At 44.2% G+C, this 15771-nt stretch overlaps 1 protein-coding gene across 4 annotated transcripts in view; it reads left to right on the forward strand.

Moving 5' to 3' along the window:
* Positions 1-12566, forward strand: part of MICAL2 (microtubule associated monooxygenase, calponin and LIM domain containing 2) — a 150058-nt gene extending 137492 nt beyond the window's left edge. For 3 of the 4 annotated variants that reach the window (XM_087821733.1, XM_087821734.1, XM_087821736.1), the window contains 3 exons: positions 5417-5519; positions 9253-9326; positions 12382-12566. In XM_087821733.1, coding sequence (XP_087677859.1) covers positions 5417-5519; positions 9253-9326; positions 12382-12566 — 362 coding nt within the window. The remainder of the gene's footprint in view (positions 1-5416; positions 5520-9252; positions 9327-12381) is intronic. The other variant, XM_087821735.1, reaches the window with a different exon arrangement.
* The last annotated feature ends 3205 nt before the right edge of the window (positions 12567-15771 follow it).

The raw sequence follows: 15771 nt of genomic DNA on the forward strand, positions 1-15771 counted from the left end.
TTCATGCATCATTATTATTCACTGGGGGGAAAGTCACTGACCATTAGGTGGCAGCTCCTCTAATGCAGGAAGGGACTAAGTGTTGTCAGGCTGGGTGACCTGAACCTGACTGTGGAGTGCAATCAGAGAATTTCAGTAGGGGATACCCAAATTTGCTTTGTACTTTTGAGAGCTCACTTGGGGAAAAGTGGGTCAATTTAAATAACTGTTAATAAAAAGTTGCTTTGAATTGAATTTTGATTACCTTGCTTCACTCGAGCAAGTGGAAAGCTTGCATTCTGTCTAGGAAAAAGCATGAAGTTTGTACACGGGGACTAATGAAGAACCAGTCGATAGCAAACACACGCGGGGGTGTCAGTACGTCAGGTAACTGAGTGTTCTAGTCATTCCCAGGGGCTACTCGCCTTCTGGCAGCACCGTTCGAGCTGCATCCTGGTTCCCAGATGTAGGACTCACATCCCTGCCCTGGAAAGGCTTCAGTTCAGCAGCAGCCTCGGGACCAGATGGAGCCGTGACTGAGCCAGCAATCCGTGTAGGCAGAGTGCTCGAGCCTTCCCAAGCAGGTGCTGATGATCCAGCCAGCCATGTGACCTTTCAATTTACATGGGGCCAAAAAAAGAGAATTATTTAAGAGGTTGATTTTTTTTTTTAATATGTTTTTATTGATTTTAGAGAGAGGAAGGGAGAGGGAGATAGAAACATCAATGATGAAAGAGTCATTGATTGGCTGGTGCCTCCTGCACGCCCCCTACTGGGGATCCAGCCCACAACCGGGGCATATGCCCTGACTTGGAATCAAACTGTTACCTCCAGGTTCATGGGTTGACACTCAACCACTGGGCCACACTAGCCTGGTGAATTATTTTAGGGTTTTTATTAAGCTCAAGTGAAGTTACAAAGAAAAGTTTAGGCATGGATAATCAAGTCAGAGATTACGCTCTAGCTGTGTTTTAAAGGTAAACAGAAAGTAACCCAAATGGAACTATATAGAAGTAGACACTGGAAGAAACAGCAGGTACTAATAGCAACGGTACAGTTTATTGACTTTACTATGTGCCAACCACTATGGTAAGCATTTTACACTCACCATCTCATTAATCCCCATAACCAATTATGAGGCAGGTACTATAATAATCCGTTTTTCACAGGAAGAGACCGAGGTGGAGAGAGATGAGGTCATTTGCCCAAGGTCACACATTCATAAGTGGCTAAGCCAGGTCTGCTGGATCTCAAAGCCCAGTCCCTCTGCCACTTCACTCCATTGCATCTACAGGGAGGGGCAATGCTGATCTAGGCTTCAAAAGGACCCATAAGGAAGCTGTCTGATGGGTGGCAATGAGTTGATGGAAATCGTGGATCAAAGTCTCAGTGTAGTGTGTTGTTGGGGTTGAGATCAAGGCCAGTTCAGGCTACGCACAGTCCCCTGGACCCAATGCTTTGGGAAGGCAGATATCCTAAGAATCTGCAAGAGTCCATGTTCAAAAATCTCAAAAAGGGATTTTGACTATTAAGGAAGGGAAGACTCTAAAAAAACAATGAACTATAGGCTATAAAATTACAGATTAGTCCATTGAAAAAAGAAAATTAAATCAATTCAGTTCAACCTATGTTTGTTGAGTACAACCCAATAGAAATCATCGGGACTGCACAGGGAGCTCTAATGGACCTTATTTTAGAAGGACACCTAAGAGATTGGAAAAGGAACATGCAATCCAGGATAAATGTCTGGCTGGAGCCTGAGGGTATAATGCAGCAAAGAGGCTGAATCTGAAAAACAACAACAAAAAATACTCCAAGGACAGCAAATTAGTGCTGTTTCTCTTGGATCGGGAACAAGGAGAGGACAAGCCTTGTGCTAAGGCAGATGGTATCATGTCACATGATGGGGAAAAGCAGGATTCTCAACTCTCAGCTTTTCTGTTTTCTTTATCAAGGCAAATGGTCCTCAATCTAGAAATGTTAAACAACCAGTTAGAAGAAGAAATTAAATCTGGCTAGGTGAGAAAAACAGAAGAGCAATGAATTCAGGTTTCTAAGCCCTGGTATAAAATGATATATACATAGAGTCTTGGACATGGCATTATTCAATCAGAATTTGTTGAGTGAACTGAATTAACCCCTGGAGTTGAAAAAACTTGCAGGTGTAACCTCAGTCTTTGAAAACTCAGGAAGCGTTGCAGAGCCAAAAGACTTGACATGTGTGTATTTTCTACTTTTCACATGGGAAAGAAGCATGAATTTTGATCCTTGTCAAAATTCTAGATAGGATTATTTTTAAAATTGTGAATATTTAGAAAGACATTTAGAAATTACTAAGGAACCACTGGTGTAAAACCATGAAAAATAAATGTCATGTTTGTAAAGCACCTTTTTGGGTGGAGTTGCAAGGTCTGTAGAGCCAATGGACATGGCAGACGTTGGGAAGCTTGATTTCAGGAAATTATTTTGTTACCAAAGTTTCCTGTAACAGCCTAATAGACAAGATATAGAAATGTGGGCTGGATGGATGATACCAGCTGGATGCATTTAGAGTCTATAGAACAGTTTCCCCCAAAGGCTGAGAAAGGTCCCTCGATGAGTCAGATGGCTCTGTGTTTGGTCCAGTACCATCTGACATTTTGTTTTTCAATATCACATAAAGGGACAGGATGGCCATTTATCACTTCCACAGAAATCCCACATCTAGGAAAATGTGTCAGGTATATAAAATACTCAAAAGATTTCTCCTTGATTGGAACAAAATAACCAAGATATTTAACAAGATGCATAGAAAGTCTTGAATTAGGTTAAGAGAAAGATCAGTTGCATAAAGAGAACATGAAGCCATTTGTCCGACTTCACCACCATGGTGTGGAAAGACCACATTTGTTTGCAAGTTAGTTAGAACCCAGTGAAGACAAGGCTGCTACTTGGCCATGTGGTGTTGGTTTCCCCCACTGGACTGCAAGCTCCCAGTTTCCCAAAGAGCTGGAACCAATGCTTATTCATCCGTGTCCTGTAGCAGCACAAACAATGCTTAGATGTTGGTACTCAACATGTTTATAAGTTCATCCACTCATTCATTCATTTATTCAGTCAGTCAAGAAACTTAAGAAAGAATATCTTACTATTTCTCTCCCTCTTCTCCTCCCCCCTTCTAACCCATTCTGTATAAAACTTCACATATTCTGCTCAGCCACCTTTAGTGTCCCTTTGTGTCCTACAGAGCAAAGTACATGAGCCTTAGCATGATGTTCAGAGGCCCCTATGATGAGATCGTCCCACACTCCCCAGGATTATCACCCACCCCCCCCACCCCTCCATGCCTCCTTAGCACTTCCCAACCTCTGTCTCCACCACCTTCTCCCATCCTCTCATCTTTGCTTGGATTGTTTCCTCTTCTTGAAAAATTTTTTTCTCAGTCTCACTATTTCCTCTCAAAATGTTATTCACTTTTCAACAACCCAGTTCAAACCTATCTTCCTCAGGAAGCCCAAGCTCATGTCCTGACCAGGAAAACCCTCCCTTCTCTTTATCCTCAGAGTCTCTTTTGCTGCTTTGTTGTGGCAGCAATTTCTAATGTTCTGTTTTATTCTAGCTCTTTGGGTCCATCTCATCCAAACGATTATCTAACAATAAATACCCTTTTTAGCGTGTACTATGCCTATGATCTCCAAATTTCTTGTGATGTGCAGCATCATCTATCACTGTAGCCCAAGTACTTAAGGCACTATCCGACACCTATTTCATAAATAAGTGGTGTTGAATAAATGAATGAATGAATTCTCCAGAAGTTAAGAGGTGCATTGTAGCACCAGTTTGCACATTAACTAAATATATAATTTGAGTCATTGCATATAAATCCCTCTGGACCCAACTTTCCTTATCAATAAAAAGGTGGTCAAGGAGACAGGGAGAAAAGGGAACTCATTTTTGTGGATGACTTGCTATGCTAGGCAATGTGCTAGAGGCATCATTTACCTTGTATGCCTATAAGAAAGAGGGAAGGAGAAGAAAAGAGAGAGAGAGTGCTATACAAGCAGTGAAAAGCATGGGTTTAGGATAAGGCTCACTTGAGTTCAAGCCCTGGCCCTGCCACTTACTAGCTGTGAGGTTGGGCAAATTAATCTCGTAAGCCCCTATTTCTTGCCGCCTGGTGTGGCTCAGTGGTTGAGCATTGACCTATGATCCAGGAGATCAAGGTTAGATTCCCAGTCAGGCCACATGCCCGGGTTGCAGGCTCCTTCCCCGGTAGGGGGCGTGCAGGAGGCAGCCGATCAATGACTCTCATCATTGATGTTTCCATCTCTCTCGCTCCCCCTTCCTCTCTCTGAAATCAATAAAGATATATTTAGAAAACAAAACCCTATTTCTTCCGCTTTCAAGTGGTGATAATAAGGGAACCTACTAGTGAGCTTGTTGAGAGGATTAAATGAGATGCTGCATATAAGGCACACAGCCCATTGACTGGCACGTAATAGCTGCATAATAAACAGTATCTCATTGTTATTATTATATTACCTGTGTGCCTACCTTATTGTTCAGTTTAACCAGTGAAGAAGCAGAGGCTCCAAAAGGTTAAACAACTTGCCCAAAGTCACACATATTTTCTGTGGGCATTGTTTCCCCCGCTGCCTACTGGACCCTCCAGTATAAATGGCCATGAGCCTGTGTTCGCATTTCAGGGTAAAATTCTAGAGAGCCCCCTCCATGTTGCTACTTCTCAAATATGCCAGATTTCAACATTTTAGTATCTAGACATTTAGCATCTAATACTGAATATCTAAAAGCAGTGTCTATTTTCTCATGGCTGTTCTTCTGTTTAATAAAGGTCATAATCTAAGTTATAAGAATATATGGATATAACTCTCTCCCTATGAATCTTGAAGCTAATAACATTTTCCCCCATTACTTGCCTTTTCTTTTTTGGGGGAAAAAAATCTAAGCGCCAGTCAACTCTCCTTTAGGACCAAATGTGGTATGAGTTTCTCTGCTCCGTGAAGGAAGCCACACCCCACCTGGGCACTCAGTGGGCATTTGATTTTGATGGAGGAAAAGCAAAGTGAAGGAGACAGGAACCAGCAGGGGTGTTAGGGTTTTCTCTGGAGAGGGATGTGGTGCACAAACTTATAGAAGTTTCACCGAGAACAGACAAGTAGACAGGAACAGGATCATTTGTGGCAGGATGTTATCAAAGGAATATGACCTCACAACTGAAGTATTCATGTCCCAAATGTGGAAGGGGACCTCCCCTAGAGCGTGCACAGGTGAGTTTTATTTGCCAAGCCCCTGACCTTGAGGCATCAACAGGCCATCGGGGGGCTGCGGCCTGCTGAGCCCCTTTTGCTACAAACATGGTCCGCTAAAGCAGCTCCAAAGCAGTTTGATCATGTGGAGAGAAGCGCCAATCTAACCCATTTGTCGCTGATTTCTTAAGCAGATTCAGGCACACAGGATGAAGCACAGCTTTTGCAGGAATGGTTTAAGCTGGTTCTGGAGAAGAATAAATTAATGCGATATGAGTCGGAGCTCCTGATCATGTAAGTAAGGCAACACAGATAACAGCGAGCCCTAAACGCAGAGCGGGGCGGGCGGGAGGTGGCTCACCCTCCCAGGTTGCAGTCCCAGGGTTTTTTCTTCTTGTGCATACAGAATCGTGATTGAGGCAAATTGATATCTGATGTCTTGCATATCATGCTGGCATTAGTACAGAGAATCTTCAGTTGTCTATTCTCTCTGTGAAGTCCTGTAGCTAAAATAGATTTCAGGTAATGGGGCTGGAGCTAGAGGGCATCTGGAAAAAGTATTTTCAACCCATCCCCGTTGCCCGGACCAAGGGGCCCCACCTGCAGTCACACACCTGCAGCGGGGAAGCATGTCTCTGGCCTCGGCGTGAACCACGGGGAAGGCTTGTGAGAGCTGCCCGGGCACCTCCTTGTGGCTTTAGCGGACTGAAGGACCAAGATCGGTCTGGCCGTCCTCTCTGAATGAGGGGTAGCAACCTGGTTTGGAGATCAGAAATTAGAGATGGATCTCAACACACTGACGAACTTGAAGGTCGCTATACCTGCGACCATTCTGGAGAGAAAGAAAATAACATTTAATATAAAGCAATTAAGTGCCACAAGTTGTACTGGGTGCTTTCACTTATGCTGTCTTGTTTCATTTTCACCCCAATCCTGGGAGGTAATTTTGGTGGGGGGTTCTTTTAAGAAATAATAAATTCTATTCCTCTTCCCTGGCTGGGTTCTGACCCAGGTGAGAAATAAGACTACCAAGGCAATAGATGAAACATCAGAAGATCACCTTTGTTACTGACAATGGCTTGGCTAAGTGTGAGAGCCCAGGGGAGCTTGTTATCTATATTACTGTCCTACGAGTTAAAAATGACCACAAATTGCTTACCTAGGACAACAGAAATTTATTCTCTCACTGTTCTGGAAGAGGGATGCCTGAACCAAGATGTTAGTAGGCCATGCTCCCTCTGCATGTCTAGCCTCTGGCGGCTCCAGGCATCCCTTGGCTTGTGGCTGCATTACTCCAATCTCTGCCTGTGTCTTCACACAGCCTTGTCTTTGTGTCTGTGCTTCTCCTCTTCTCTTATAAAGATACTTGTGACTGGACTTAGGGTCCACTGGGATGATCCAGAATGTTCTCATCTCAAGGTCCTTAACTACATCTATTACATCTGCAAAGACTGTTTTTCAAATAATGTCACATTCACAGGTTTCAGGGGTTAGGATGTGGACATATCTTTTGGGGTCATTATTCAACCCACAACACTAACCAAACTCCAGAATTTTACATATTTATCTGCATAGTCACAAAATATAATGGACCCGCTTACTCCTTAAGGGCAAAGCTTTTACACTAGACCAGTGGGTCTCAACTGGGGATGATCTTGTCTCCATGGGGAATATTTGGCAATGTCTAGAGACATTTTTGGTTGCCACAACTGGGAGGTGCTACTGGTGTTTAGTGACTAGATGCCAAGGGTGCTACTAAACATTCTACAATGCACAGGACACCCCTCTCTCCCCAGCACATAAGAATTATCCAGCCTAAAATGTCAGTAGTGTCAAAATTGAGGAACCTTGCCCTAGACCTATGGTGAAGCTCAGTGTAATCAAGAACACTTACTTGCTGCAGGTGGGCTGATCCCAGGAGAGAAAGGGTGAGCTGAGTTCACCTAATCTATTCTTCCCAAATTTACCTCCCCTGGGGTGACTGAGCAAGACTGGGGCTGGGGGAGGAGGCCAGGAGTTATGCTTATTGAGCTCCACTGACACAGAAAGAAATTCTAGGAATGGGAATGAAGGGGTCATTGCTTTTTCCATCATTATTTTTTAAGTTGAGGCACATACTGAGACTCACATACTAAGTAATTTGCTCATGTCCACCTGACTACAAAGCCCTTTTTACACAATCATACCATCTGCCTTTGGGTCAGATCTGAATTATAAAGTTCATTCAACAAAAACATATCAAGAATATTTTATTCTAGGTGCCAGGAAGTGTGCTGGGTACTGTGGGAATAAAGATGGAAGAGGCCCCAGTCTCTATCTTCTAGGGTCTCATGGTTTCAGGGGAGGCAGACGTACAAACACATGGCACAGTAGTAATAAGAAAACATGGGAAGAGCCTGTGGAGGTTTGTAGAGGAACAGCCTGCACAGAGTCTACCTAGGGGAGCCAGGGAGGCGCCGGCTGCTGCGGCTGCTACTCAGTGACTGTGGCTTCCCACTGGCACAGGGCAGGCGGAACTCTCTTCCTAAAGAGGCCAGAGATAGAATTTGGGCATGTAAGCTAGACAAAGGCAGGTAGGAGCTCTGTGAAAGGATAGGTTTCGGTTTGGAGACAGGCCTGGATAAGCAAGAGAAATGTTCATCCAGGTTCTCTGGGAAGCAGATACAAAGAAAGAATTAGAAGTACAAGAGCTGTATCGGGGAAATGCCTAGGAAGAGTGAAGGGGAAGGGCAGCAGAAGTAGGGGGGACATCTGCAGACCCCACTGCCGTCCCAATGCCTGTGAAAGGAGGAGGGAAAGGAAGAATCGTCAGGAGGAGACTCACACAGCAGCACAGTCCTGAGAAAGTGTCAGGCAGGCCAGGTGGCACACCAGAGCAAATCTGCCCGTCAGAGGAGTCCAGGGTTGGGCAGAATGGCCCAGCCCTAGTGCTGCCACTGTGCTCAGTCATTGTCTGGGACCTGCAGGGGACAGCATGGCCCCAGCATGACACTGAATGGCTTCTGCAGCAGCAGTCAGCTCATTACACTCCTCCTGGAAAGTTCTCCCTTAAAGGAAGATCTGAGAGGCTCACCTCCGTTGGCTACCACTTTGACCAAGAGAAGTTCAGTGTCAATAACCAAGATTCAGAGAAGCTCCACATTACCGCGTGGCCTAGCATGTGGGGAGCTTACACACACTCTGTGATATACATGGGATATCCCCAGGGATTGAAAGGTCAAGTTCCAAACTGACCTTCACCAAGGAATAACTTCATTTCTTAACTTTTGCTCTTCTTATCAGTGGAAACACTGAGTCCCCAGCAATCTTGCTTGACTACTACAAAGCACCACAGACTCATAAATATATAAATATATACTTGAGAGAGAGAGAGAGAGAAACACCAGTTTGTTATTCTACTTATTCATGCATTAATTGGTTGATTCTTGTATGTGCCCTGACTGGGAATCGAACCCACAACCTTGGCATATCAAGGCAACACTCTAACCAACTGAGCTACCCAGCGAGGGCCCACTGTCTTCTTTCCCTAGTTCCTACAACCAGATAGTTGTCCGATTATCGCCTCCACCTGTACAGAATGTCTTGTTCCTGTGTCTGCTTTCTCATTTTCTTGTCCACCACAATGAGAGATTTGGGAATGGTTAGAGGTGATAACCATTTCCAAATGGTTGGAAGTCATGCTGCCCCCAAAAGAGAGAAGAGTTTCAGATTGTCATTGCTTCCCCCTGGACTATTCTAGTATTTCTTCATGATCCTTCAGTAAAAGGTGGCCTGAATGGCTTTCTAGAGCCTACTGAGGTCGCAGGCCAACCGTCAGCTGCTCCCCTCATCTCTTGAGCCCAGCATATCTCAGCACTCCTTCTCGGCACCTTCAACGACCCCAGCAGCAGCTAAACTTTCAGTTTAGAGATATTCCAGTTTTAATAAGGAAAAAAGAATGCAGTAGTTACTGTCAGTGGGTGTATTTGTCAATGTGTCTACACAAATCTCTAGTACTTACATGGTTTAAATGCTTTCTCATCCCTAGGGCCCAGGAACTAGAATTAGAAGATCAGCAAAGCAGACTGGAGCAGAAATTAAGAGAGAAAATGCTCAAGGAAGGTAAGTATGGTGAGGAGTTTGGGGCCCTTGTTAAAGACATTTTGCCCAGAAAGACACTCGAGCAGAGCACACTGCAAATCTCAGAGCGGCTGCCCGTCCTGCCCAGAGTCAGAGGGGAGCGCAGAGCCAGCCTCCCTCTGCCCACGGCCAGCAGTACAGCAAGTCCCCAGCTGGCTTCATTTACTTGGGCTGTGAGAGCAGCACTTTGCACTATTCTAAAAACTATTAGGAACAAAGTCACTTACTCATGCATTCATTCACTTATCCACGCATTTCTTTCACAAATATTTGTGGAGAATCTGGAGTGTGCCTGGCATACGGAAAAGATCCAGTGTGCCCTGTGGTCTCACTGTGGAGGCCAACGCCCAGCCCAGGAATTAAGGCACAGTGAGATGAGGGCCACGGCACAGGGACCACAGAGGAGACAGTAAAGGAAACATCCTTCCCAGCCTGGGCCGGCCAGGGCATTGTATGTGAGAAAACGGTTTTCACTGTAAAGGACAGAGAATTGAAGTAAACTCGATTGACATGATAGACTGATTTATACATTCATTGGCTCCAGCCAGCTGGGCACATTCACTCTGTTTGCACCTGTGTGTTTGTGGGGCTAGATCCATGCATGGCTCTCTTACATTAAGACCTAGGTCTAAAAGAACAAGTTAAATAATTTCTTTTTAACGTAGGGACAGAACATTGCACCTACCTATGGGTGTAGGGCAAGCACTTAGTAACTATTAGACACCATCATTGTGAGTATTTTTATTTTGGTATTTCATCCCCATTTTACAGATTAGAAAACTGAGTCTGAGAACTTAACAAGCACACTCAAGGTAAATGATAGGACTGAGTTTAGAGAACAGGTCACGAGAGACTCAGGGTATCCTGTTAGTAATGACTTGTAGGCTGTTTCTTTATAGCAACAGGCTCCTATTCTAATAAAACCCTTCTAGAGCTGCAATGTATGGAACAATGAAAGGGGTATACATCGTCTTTTATTTGTCAGAAAGGACTCAACTGGGCGCATCAATGACAAGCCGAAATTAAGAGAGGAACTTAAATGTTTTTCTGAGTTGATATCAAATAAGGAGCACCAAAACTGGAATACACCTAAATTAGCAAACCATAGTGTATAACTAAGATCTGATTTATACATCTGATGCAAATTTTAATTCGCTCTGTTTCCAGGTGGTGAAATAAATACCACCAAAGACTCCATTAGCCAACCTTCCATTCTTTTTTAAAACCGTTCTTACTGAGGACTGATGGTCATAGTCACACATTTTCTCGCTCCTCTCAGGTGTACGAAAAAATACGGAGCTGCTGCTTCGTTTTATCTGTACCTGAGTTCATCTTCCACAAAAGCTTCATCCGGCTAATTAGCAAGGGAAAAGAGACCTTTATATACCTTTTTCTGGTAAACTCAGCCTGATGCAATATTTTAACAGTTCCTGTGGGAAATGCTCAGTCTCTTTGGGATGAAAATGTTTGATCTTACAGATGGTCACCCCTTCCTCCTGCTTTTCTCCCTGAGGTGACAGCCAGGTAACAGGGAGAGGCAGGTTTGTGTGTTTTTGGATTAGGAACCTGCGTGGGCTGCGCTGAGTCATGGAGTCCCATCACAGTTGTCTCCTGTCATGGGGCTGCCACTCTCCGCTGGCATTTACAGCTAAGGTGTGTGGCTGGTAAAATCCACAGCTGGCCACTGTCTGGGCGTGCTTGGAGCCTCGTGGTGTTCCCAGGCTCACCATCTCTCAGCCCATCCTCCATTCAGCTTGGCCAGACAGCTCACCATGTGGTCTCCACTGTGGGGCCACACCACTCCTCATCATGGGGGAGTCTCAGGGGCCTACCGGCCAGCTCTGGGGCAAGTGAACACTTCTAGGCTCCACGCATGTCACACACAGCAGATCCAGATCTGGAGAGTCACACTCCCACCCTCCTTTTCTGCCCAGCCACAAAGCACTGCCCCCTGTTTATACAAGGGCATCCTTCCAGCTGCTTCTTCCCAGAGTTCCAAACTAGAGGCGAGGCCAAGTCCTTGGGCCACCAGTGTTCCCATCAAACAATAAGACATCTCCTACCACCTTGGGGGTTCTAGGGTCCAGAATGGAGAGCCTGGAACACAGACAGGGCTCTCACTGGCCCATAAAACATGAATTGCTCAGGGAGTGGTGCTTGTTTATTTCCCTGTAGTCACATATACCTTCATCCTGACCCCGCCCAGAACTAAGCCTGGTGTGAGGGACAGTGGTACCTCTGCCCTCAGGGATGGGGCTCCCCTTAGTCCCGACGTGTTAAGTAGAAGGGGCTAAAGGAATTTATGAAGTCCTCTCCCAAGGCGATGTACCGGCTGACAAGGCTTAAATTTGGTTTTACCTCCTGTTTTGAGTCTGAAAGTCTTCGCTGCAGTACCTGAGCCAGACTCCTTCCCCTGCTTTCCTAACAATAGTATCTCCCCCAGGCAATGGGCTGTCTCGGGCTGTTAAGCATAAGGTCACATACTCCCCAAAGGCTAACGGGAGGAGCAGTCGTGGTCTGGAAACATCCTCCCATTGGCCAGCTGTAGCCTCACCGCTTCCACTTGGTCTCCACCCAAAGGGCTACGATTTGTCATTAACTATAAATTGAAAAAGATTCTCATCATTGAAATACTAGCCACCGGCGCGGACAGTTCACTTAGTAACTCTTCTTGCTGTAGCTCAGACGTGTTTGGGGAGGACAGTCTTTTTGTTGTTTGTGCGTTTCTTTTTTTTGCAGAAGAGGGAGGGCGGAGGCCTCGGCAGGGCTTGGCCAGCATTAACTTCTTTTTCTCACAAAGCGGTTCCCCGCCCCCCAGTCCCTTTCTATATATCCCCAAGATGGAAACCCAGCTGCCTGCAGCACGGAGCACCCACCGCTCTCACCTGTGGCTTTGAGGGCAGATCCCTGGTGTTAATTCATTTCCTTGTTTTCTCCGTGGAAATGAAAGGGCAGAACAATCACGAATGCAGAGGCCAAGAGCTCTCCCGGGGCCGAATCCTGAGACCCGATGTTTTTCTTTCTTCTCTTTCTCTAGAGAGCCAGAAAGATGAGCAGGATCTCAACGAGGAGCGAGAAATATTCGCTGAGATGATGCAAGTGATCGAGCAGAGGGACAGACTCGTGGATTCCTTGGAGGAGCAGCGCATCAGAGAGAAGGCTGAAGACCAGCGCTTCGAAAGCTTCATCTTCTCCAGGGGCTGCCAGCTGAGCAGGACGTGAGCAGGGCCTCGCCCCGGAGCCGGCCCAGGACCCCATCCGGCCAAGGACCCGATCCAGCCAAGCGCGCCTTGTGCGCTCCTCCTTCTTTTCCCTGCATTTGTCATACCTGCCACCTAAGTTACACCATACTGCAATGGGCTTTTCAAAAAAATATGTTTTAGTGATTTTTAAAGAGAGGAAGGAGAGGGAGAGAGAGAGAGAAACATCAATGATGAGAGTCACCCATCGGCTGCCTCCTGCAAGCCCCCTACTGGGGATGGAGCCTGCAACCCAGGCATGTGCCCTGACCGGGAACCGAACCATGACCTCTTGGTTCATAGGTCGATGCTCAACCACTGAGCCATACTGGCCAGGCTGCAGTACGTTTTTAAAAATTAAAATTCTCTCATATGTACTACAGCTGCCCCAGATCCTTCCCAAGATTATAATGAAGAAAATACAAAGATGCTTTTCAAATTGGCAGTCGACCTCAGCAGGTCTCTCCGATTGGAGGTGACCTTGGCAGATGACCAGCATTGTTTTCCCTAGAAGGTGGCACAGATCGACTTTCCGTCTGCTTTTTTTTTTTTTTTTTTTTTTTTATCATTTATCTGCCCAATGCATTGAGTTACACATCTTAAGATTTTTAAGAAGCTGCCTTTTCATTAATATATCCATATTTGCCCTTTTTTGCATGGATGAGTGGTTTCCAAATGTCAGAAGGAAGCAGCAGCAGTTTAAAGATTAGGTTAATATTTAAATTGTGTTTCCAGAGAAAGAGGAGCAACCTTGAGATTACTGATTACATAAAGCAAATAAGTCACATAGCAGGTGTTAATTCAATCCAGGGTGAATTTAATTTACCAGGTGTATTTATAAGCCTTAATATAATATGCATAAGCAATGAGAGTTTAATAGAACATTTGAGCCTTAATTTTATTAAAAAAGAAAGAAAGGAAATAAAACTTCCAGCAGGATCATTAGTTTTCACCAAGTACTGTTGGCTTAGAAAAGCTTTTTATTCTCAGAGCACTGTCCTTATGGCCCCTGGAACATGCTGGAAAGTGTTTTTAGAAAATGAGTATTTTTAAATAACTCTTGGAAATGGCAAACAGGGAAACTCTTCCATTTGTTGATAAAACTATGGGTGAAGTTGGTGCTGCTATAAAAATGAACACACCAGTGATCCGGGGCAAGGAACATGTCCCAGTGGTGGTCTTCTTAGGTCCAAAACAGAGAAGTGACTCTGAGACTATGCTGGGACGGCCCAGGAACCCACGGGACACGGGAAAAACCACTTCTGACTTCAAGGTCAAGCTGAGTGCAGTGACCCCATGTACCAAATCCCAAATTGGGTCATGGATTTTTTTTTTTTTTAATGATATTTTCAATGTACAAGGAAAGCTGGAAGATGCATTTTGTGCACTGATGTGAAATTCCTGGAATGTTTTAATGGTTCATATGGAACCCAAGAAAAGATTTCAAATGGTGACCTGTGGTCGTAAAGTATTCGATTGTTTTCCCTCAATGGGATTCTTGGAAGATTCAGTCTGTCATTGACAAGAGGCAGACTGAAGAACCCTTTGTTGCTGTATGTTTGGCCTCTCTCCTTTCTGCAAGTGTTTAAATGTGTCACTGGACAAAAGGTGCTTTGCAACAGTTGGCTCTGACTGGCGACCTAACTTCCCTCAATATGAGCTGAGCCATGAACCACTTCTGTCTGAGATTCTGTCTATGTGCACGGACCTGGCCAGCTGACAAGCCAGAAATTGGAAGTGTAACTGGATTTCCCGAGTCAGCCAATGTTTTGGGTCATATTAAAATGCAACCTTTCCATGTATATCAAGTTCCTAAGGTTGTAGGGTTTTTCCCTTCCTTCCTTCCTTCCTTCCTTCCTTCCTTCCTTCCTTCCTTCCTTCCTTCCTTCCTTCCTTCCTTCCTTCCTTCCTTCCTTCCTTCCTTTCTTTCTTTCTTTCTTTCTTTCTTTCTTTCTTTCTTTCTTTCTTTCTTTCTTTCTTTCTTTCTTTCTTTTCTTCTCTTTCTTTCAGACTCAAGTCTTTTAGTGCCTGAATTCTATTATTAGGAAATATGTATAGGTATCTATCATCTATCTATCTATCTATCATCTATCTATCTATCTATCTATCTGTCTGTCTGTCTGTCTGTCTGTCTATCTATCTATGAAAACTATGTCTCTTATAGCTATCTATTTTATTTATTTGGTGGAAATTGCTAATATGATTTCCTCATACTTCTGTTTTTCCTGTGTTATAATTTGGAGAAGACCTATTTTCACTAAGTTGTTGATATATAAGCTATTTAATATACATATAACTCCGATGTTTGGGGCAGTGAGTTGTATAGTATTAAAGATTTATGGAGATAGTCAAACATATTTTCAGCCACCAGGCATTTGGAGGTGAGAGCCTGGATGTGCAGGAATATGAACTCATTTTAAGAAGGGGATGTATGACCTCAGTTTTCATTCTGGAATATGTAGAAATATTCAAGCCCAGTCTTTTCTGTCAGTTATACGAGCGCATTCTTGGATGCTTGCATACGTTTAGCAGATGAAGCTCAAAAGTGTAGTGTCTGGGTTTTTATTGTGCAAAATAGTTAATTGCCACTTATTTAAATTTGTTCTATTTCCATTTAAAAGAAAGATTCTTCCAAGAAGTCCAAGAAAGAAGATAGTTCTTGTCTCTAGTATTCTGTTAATAGATGAGAGAAGCAATTTGTTCACTTTTTCTTCCAAAGACTATGTTCTGTGGTTTAAGACTATGTCTTATCTGGCCAAGTGAAAGCATAAATCTCATTCTCAGCAGCCTTCTACTTACACTGGCTTTCAGTTTTACCAGTACATAGAAACTATTTCAACGATCATGTCCAAAAGGACACAAATATTGTGGCTGTTAAAGTATTTAAAATTATTCCCTTCCTTATTCACAATTGGGAATGTTCTTATACCCTCAAAATGTGTAATATTGTACATTTTGAAGTCAGTTTCTTTGTGTGCAATATGAGTAAGATTATGATGAAAACAGACACAGCCTTCACCGTCCCCTAAAAGAACACTTGAGATCCAGCCTGAGCAATTTAGGACTCACTCTGAATGAGATATAAAGCCCCAGCCTCAGGTCCTATTTCATAGTCTCACACAGCTTCTAAGCTAAACCAAAGGGCTCATGATAGTCTTAAGTTTGGATTTTTATATACATTGGACCAA

The sequence above is a fragment of the Miniopterus natalensis genome, chromosome 11 (genome assembly GCF_054644295.1).
Source record: "Miniopterus natalensis isolate mMinNat1 chromosome 11, mMinNat1.hap1, whole genome shotgun sequence".
Lineage (NCBI taxonomy): Eukaryota > Metazoa > Chordata > Mammalia > Chiroptera > Miniopteridae > Miniopterus > Miniopterus natalensis.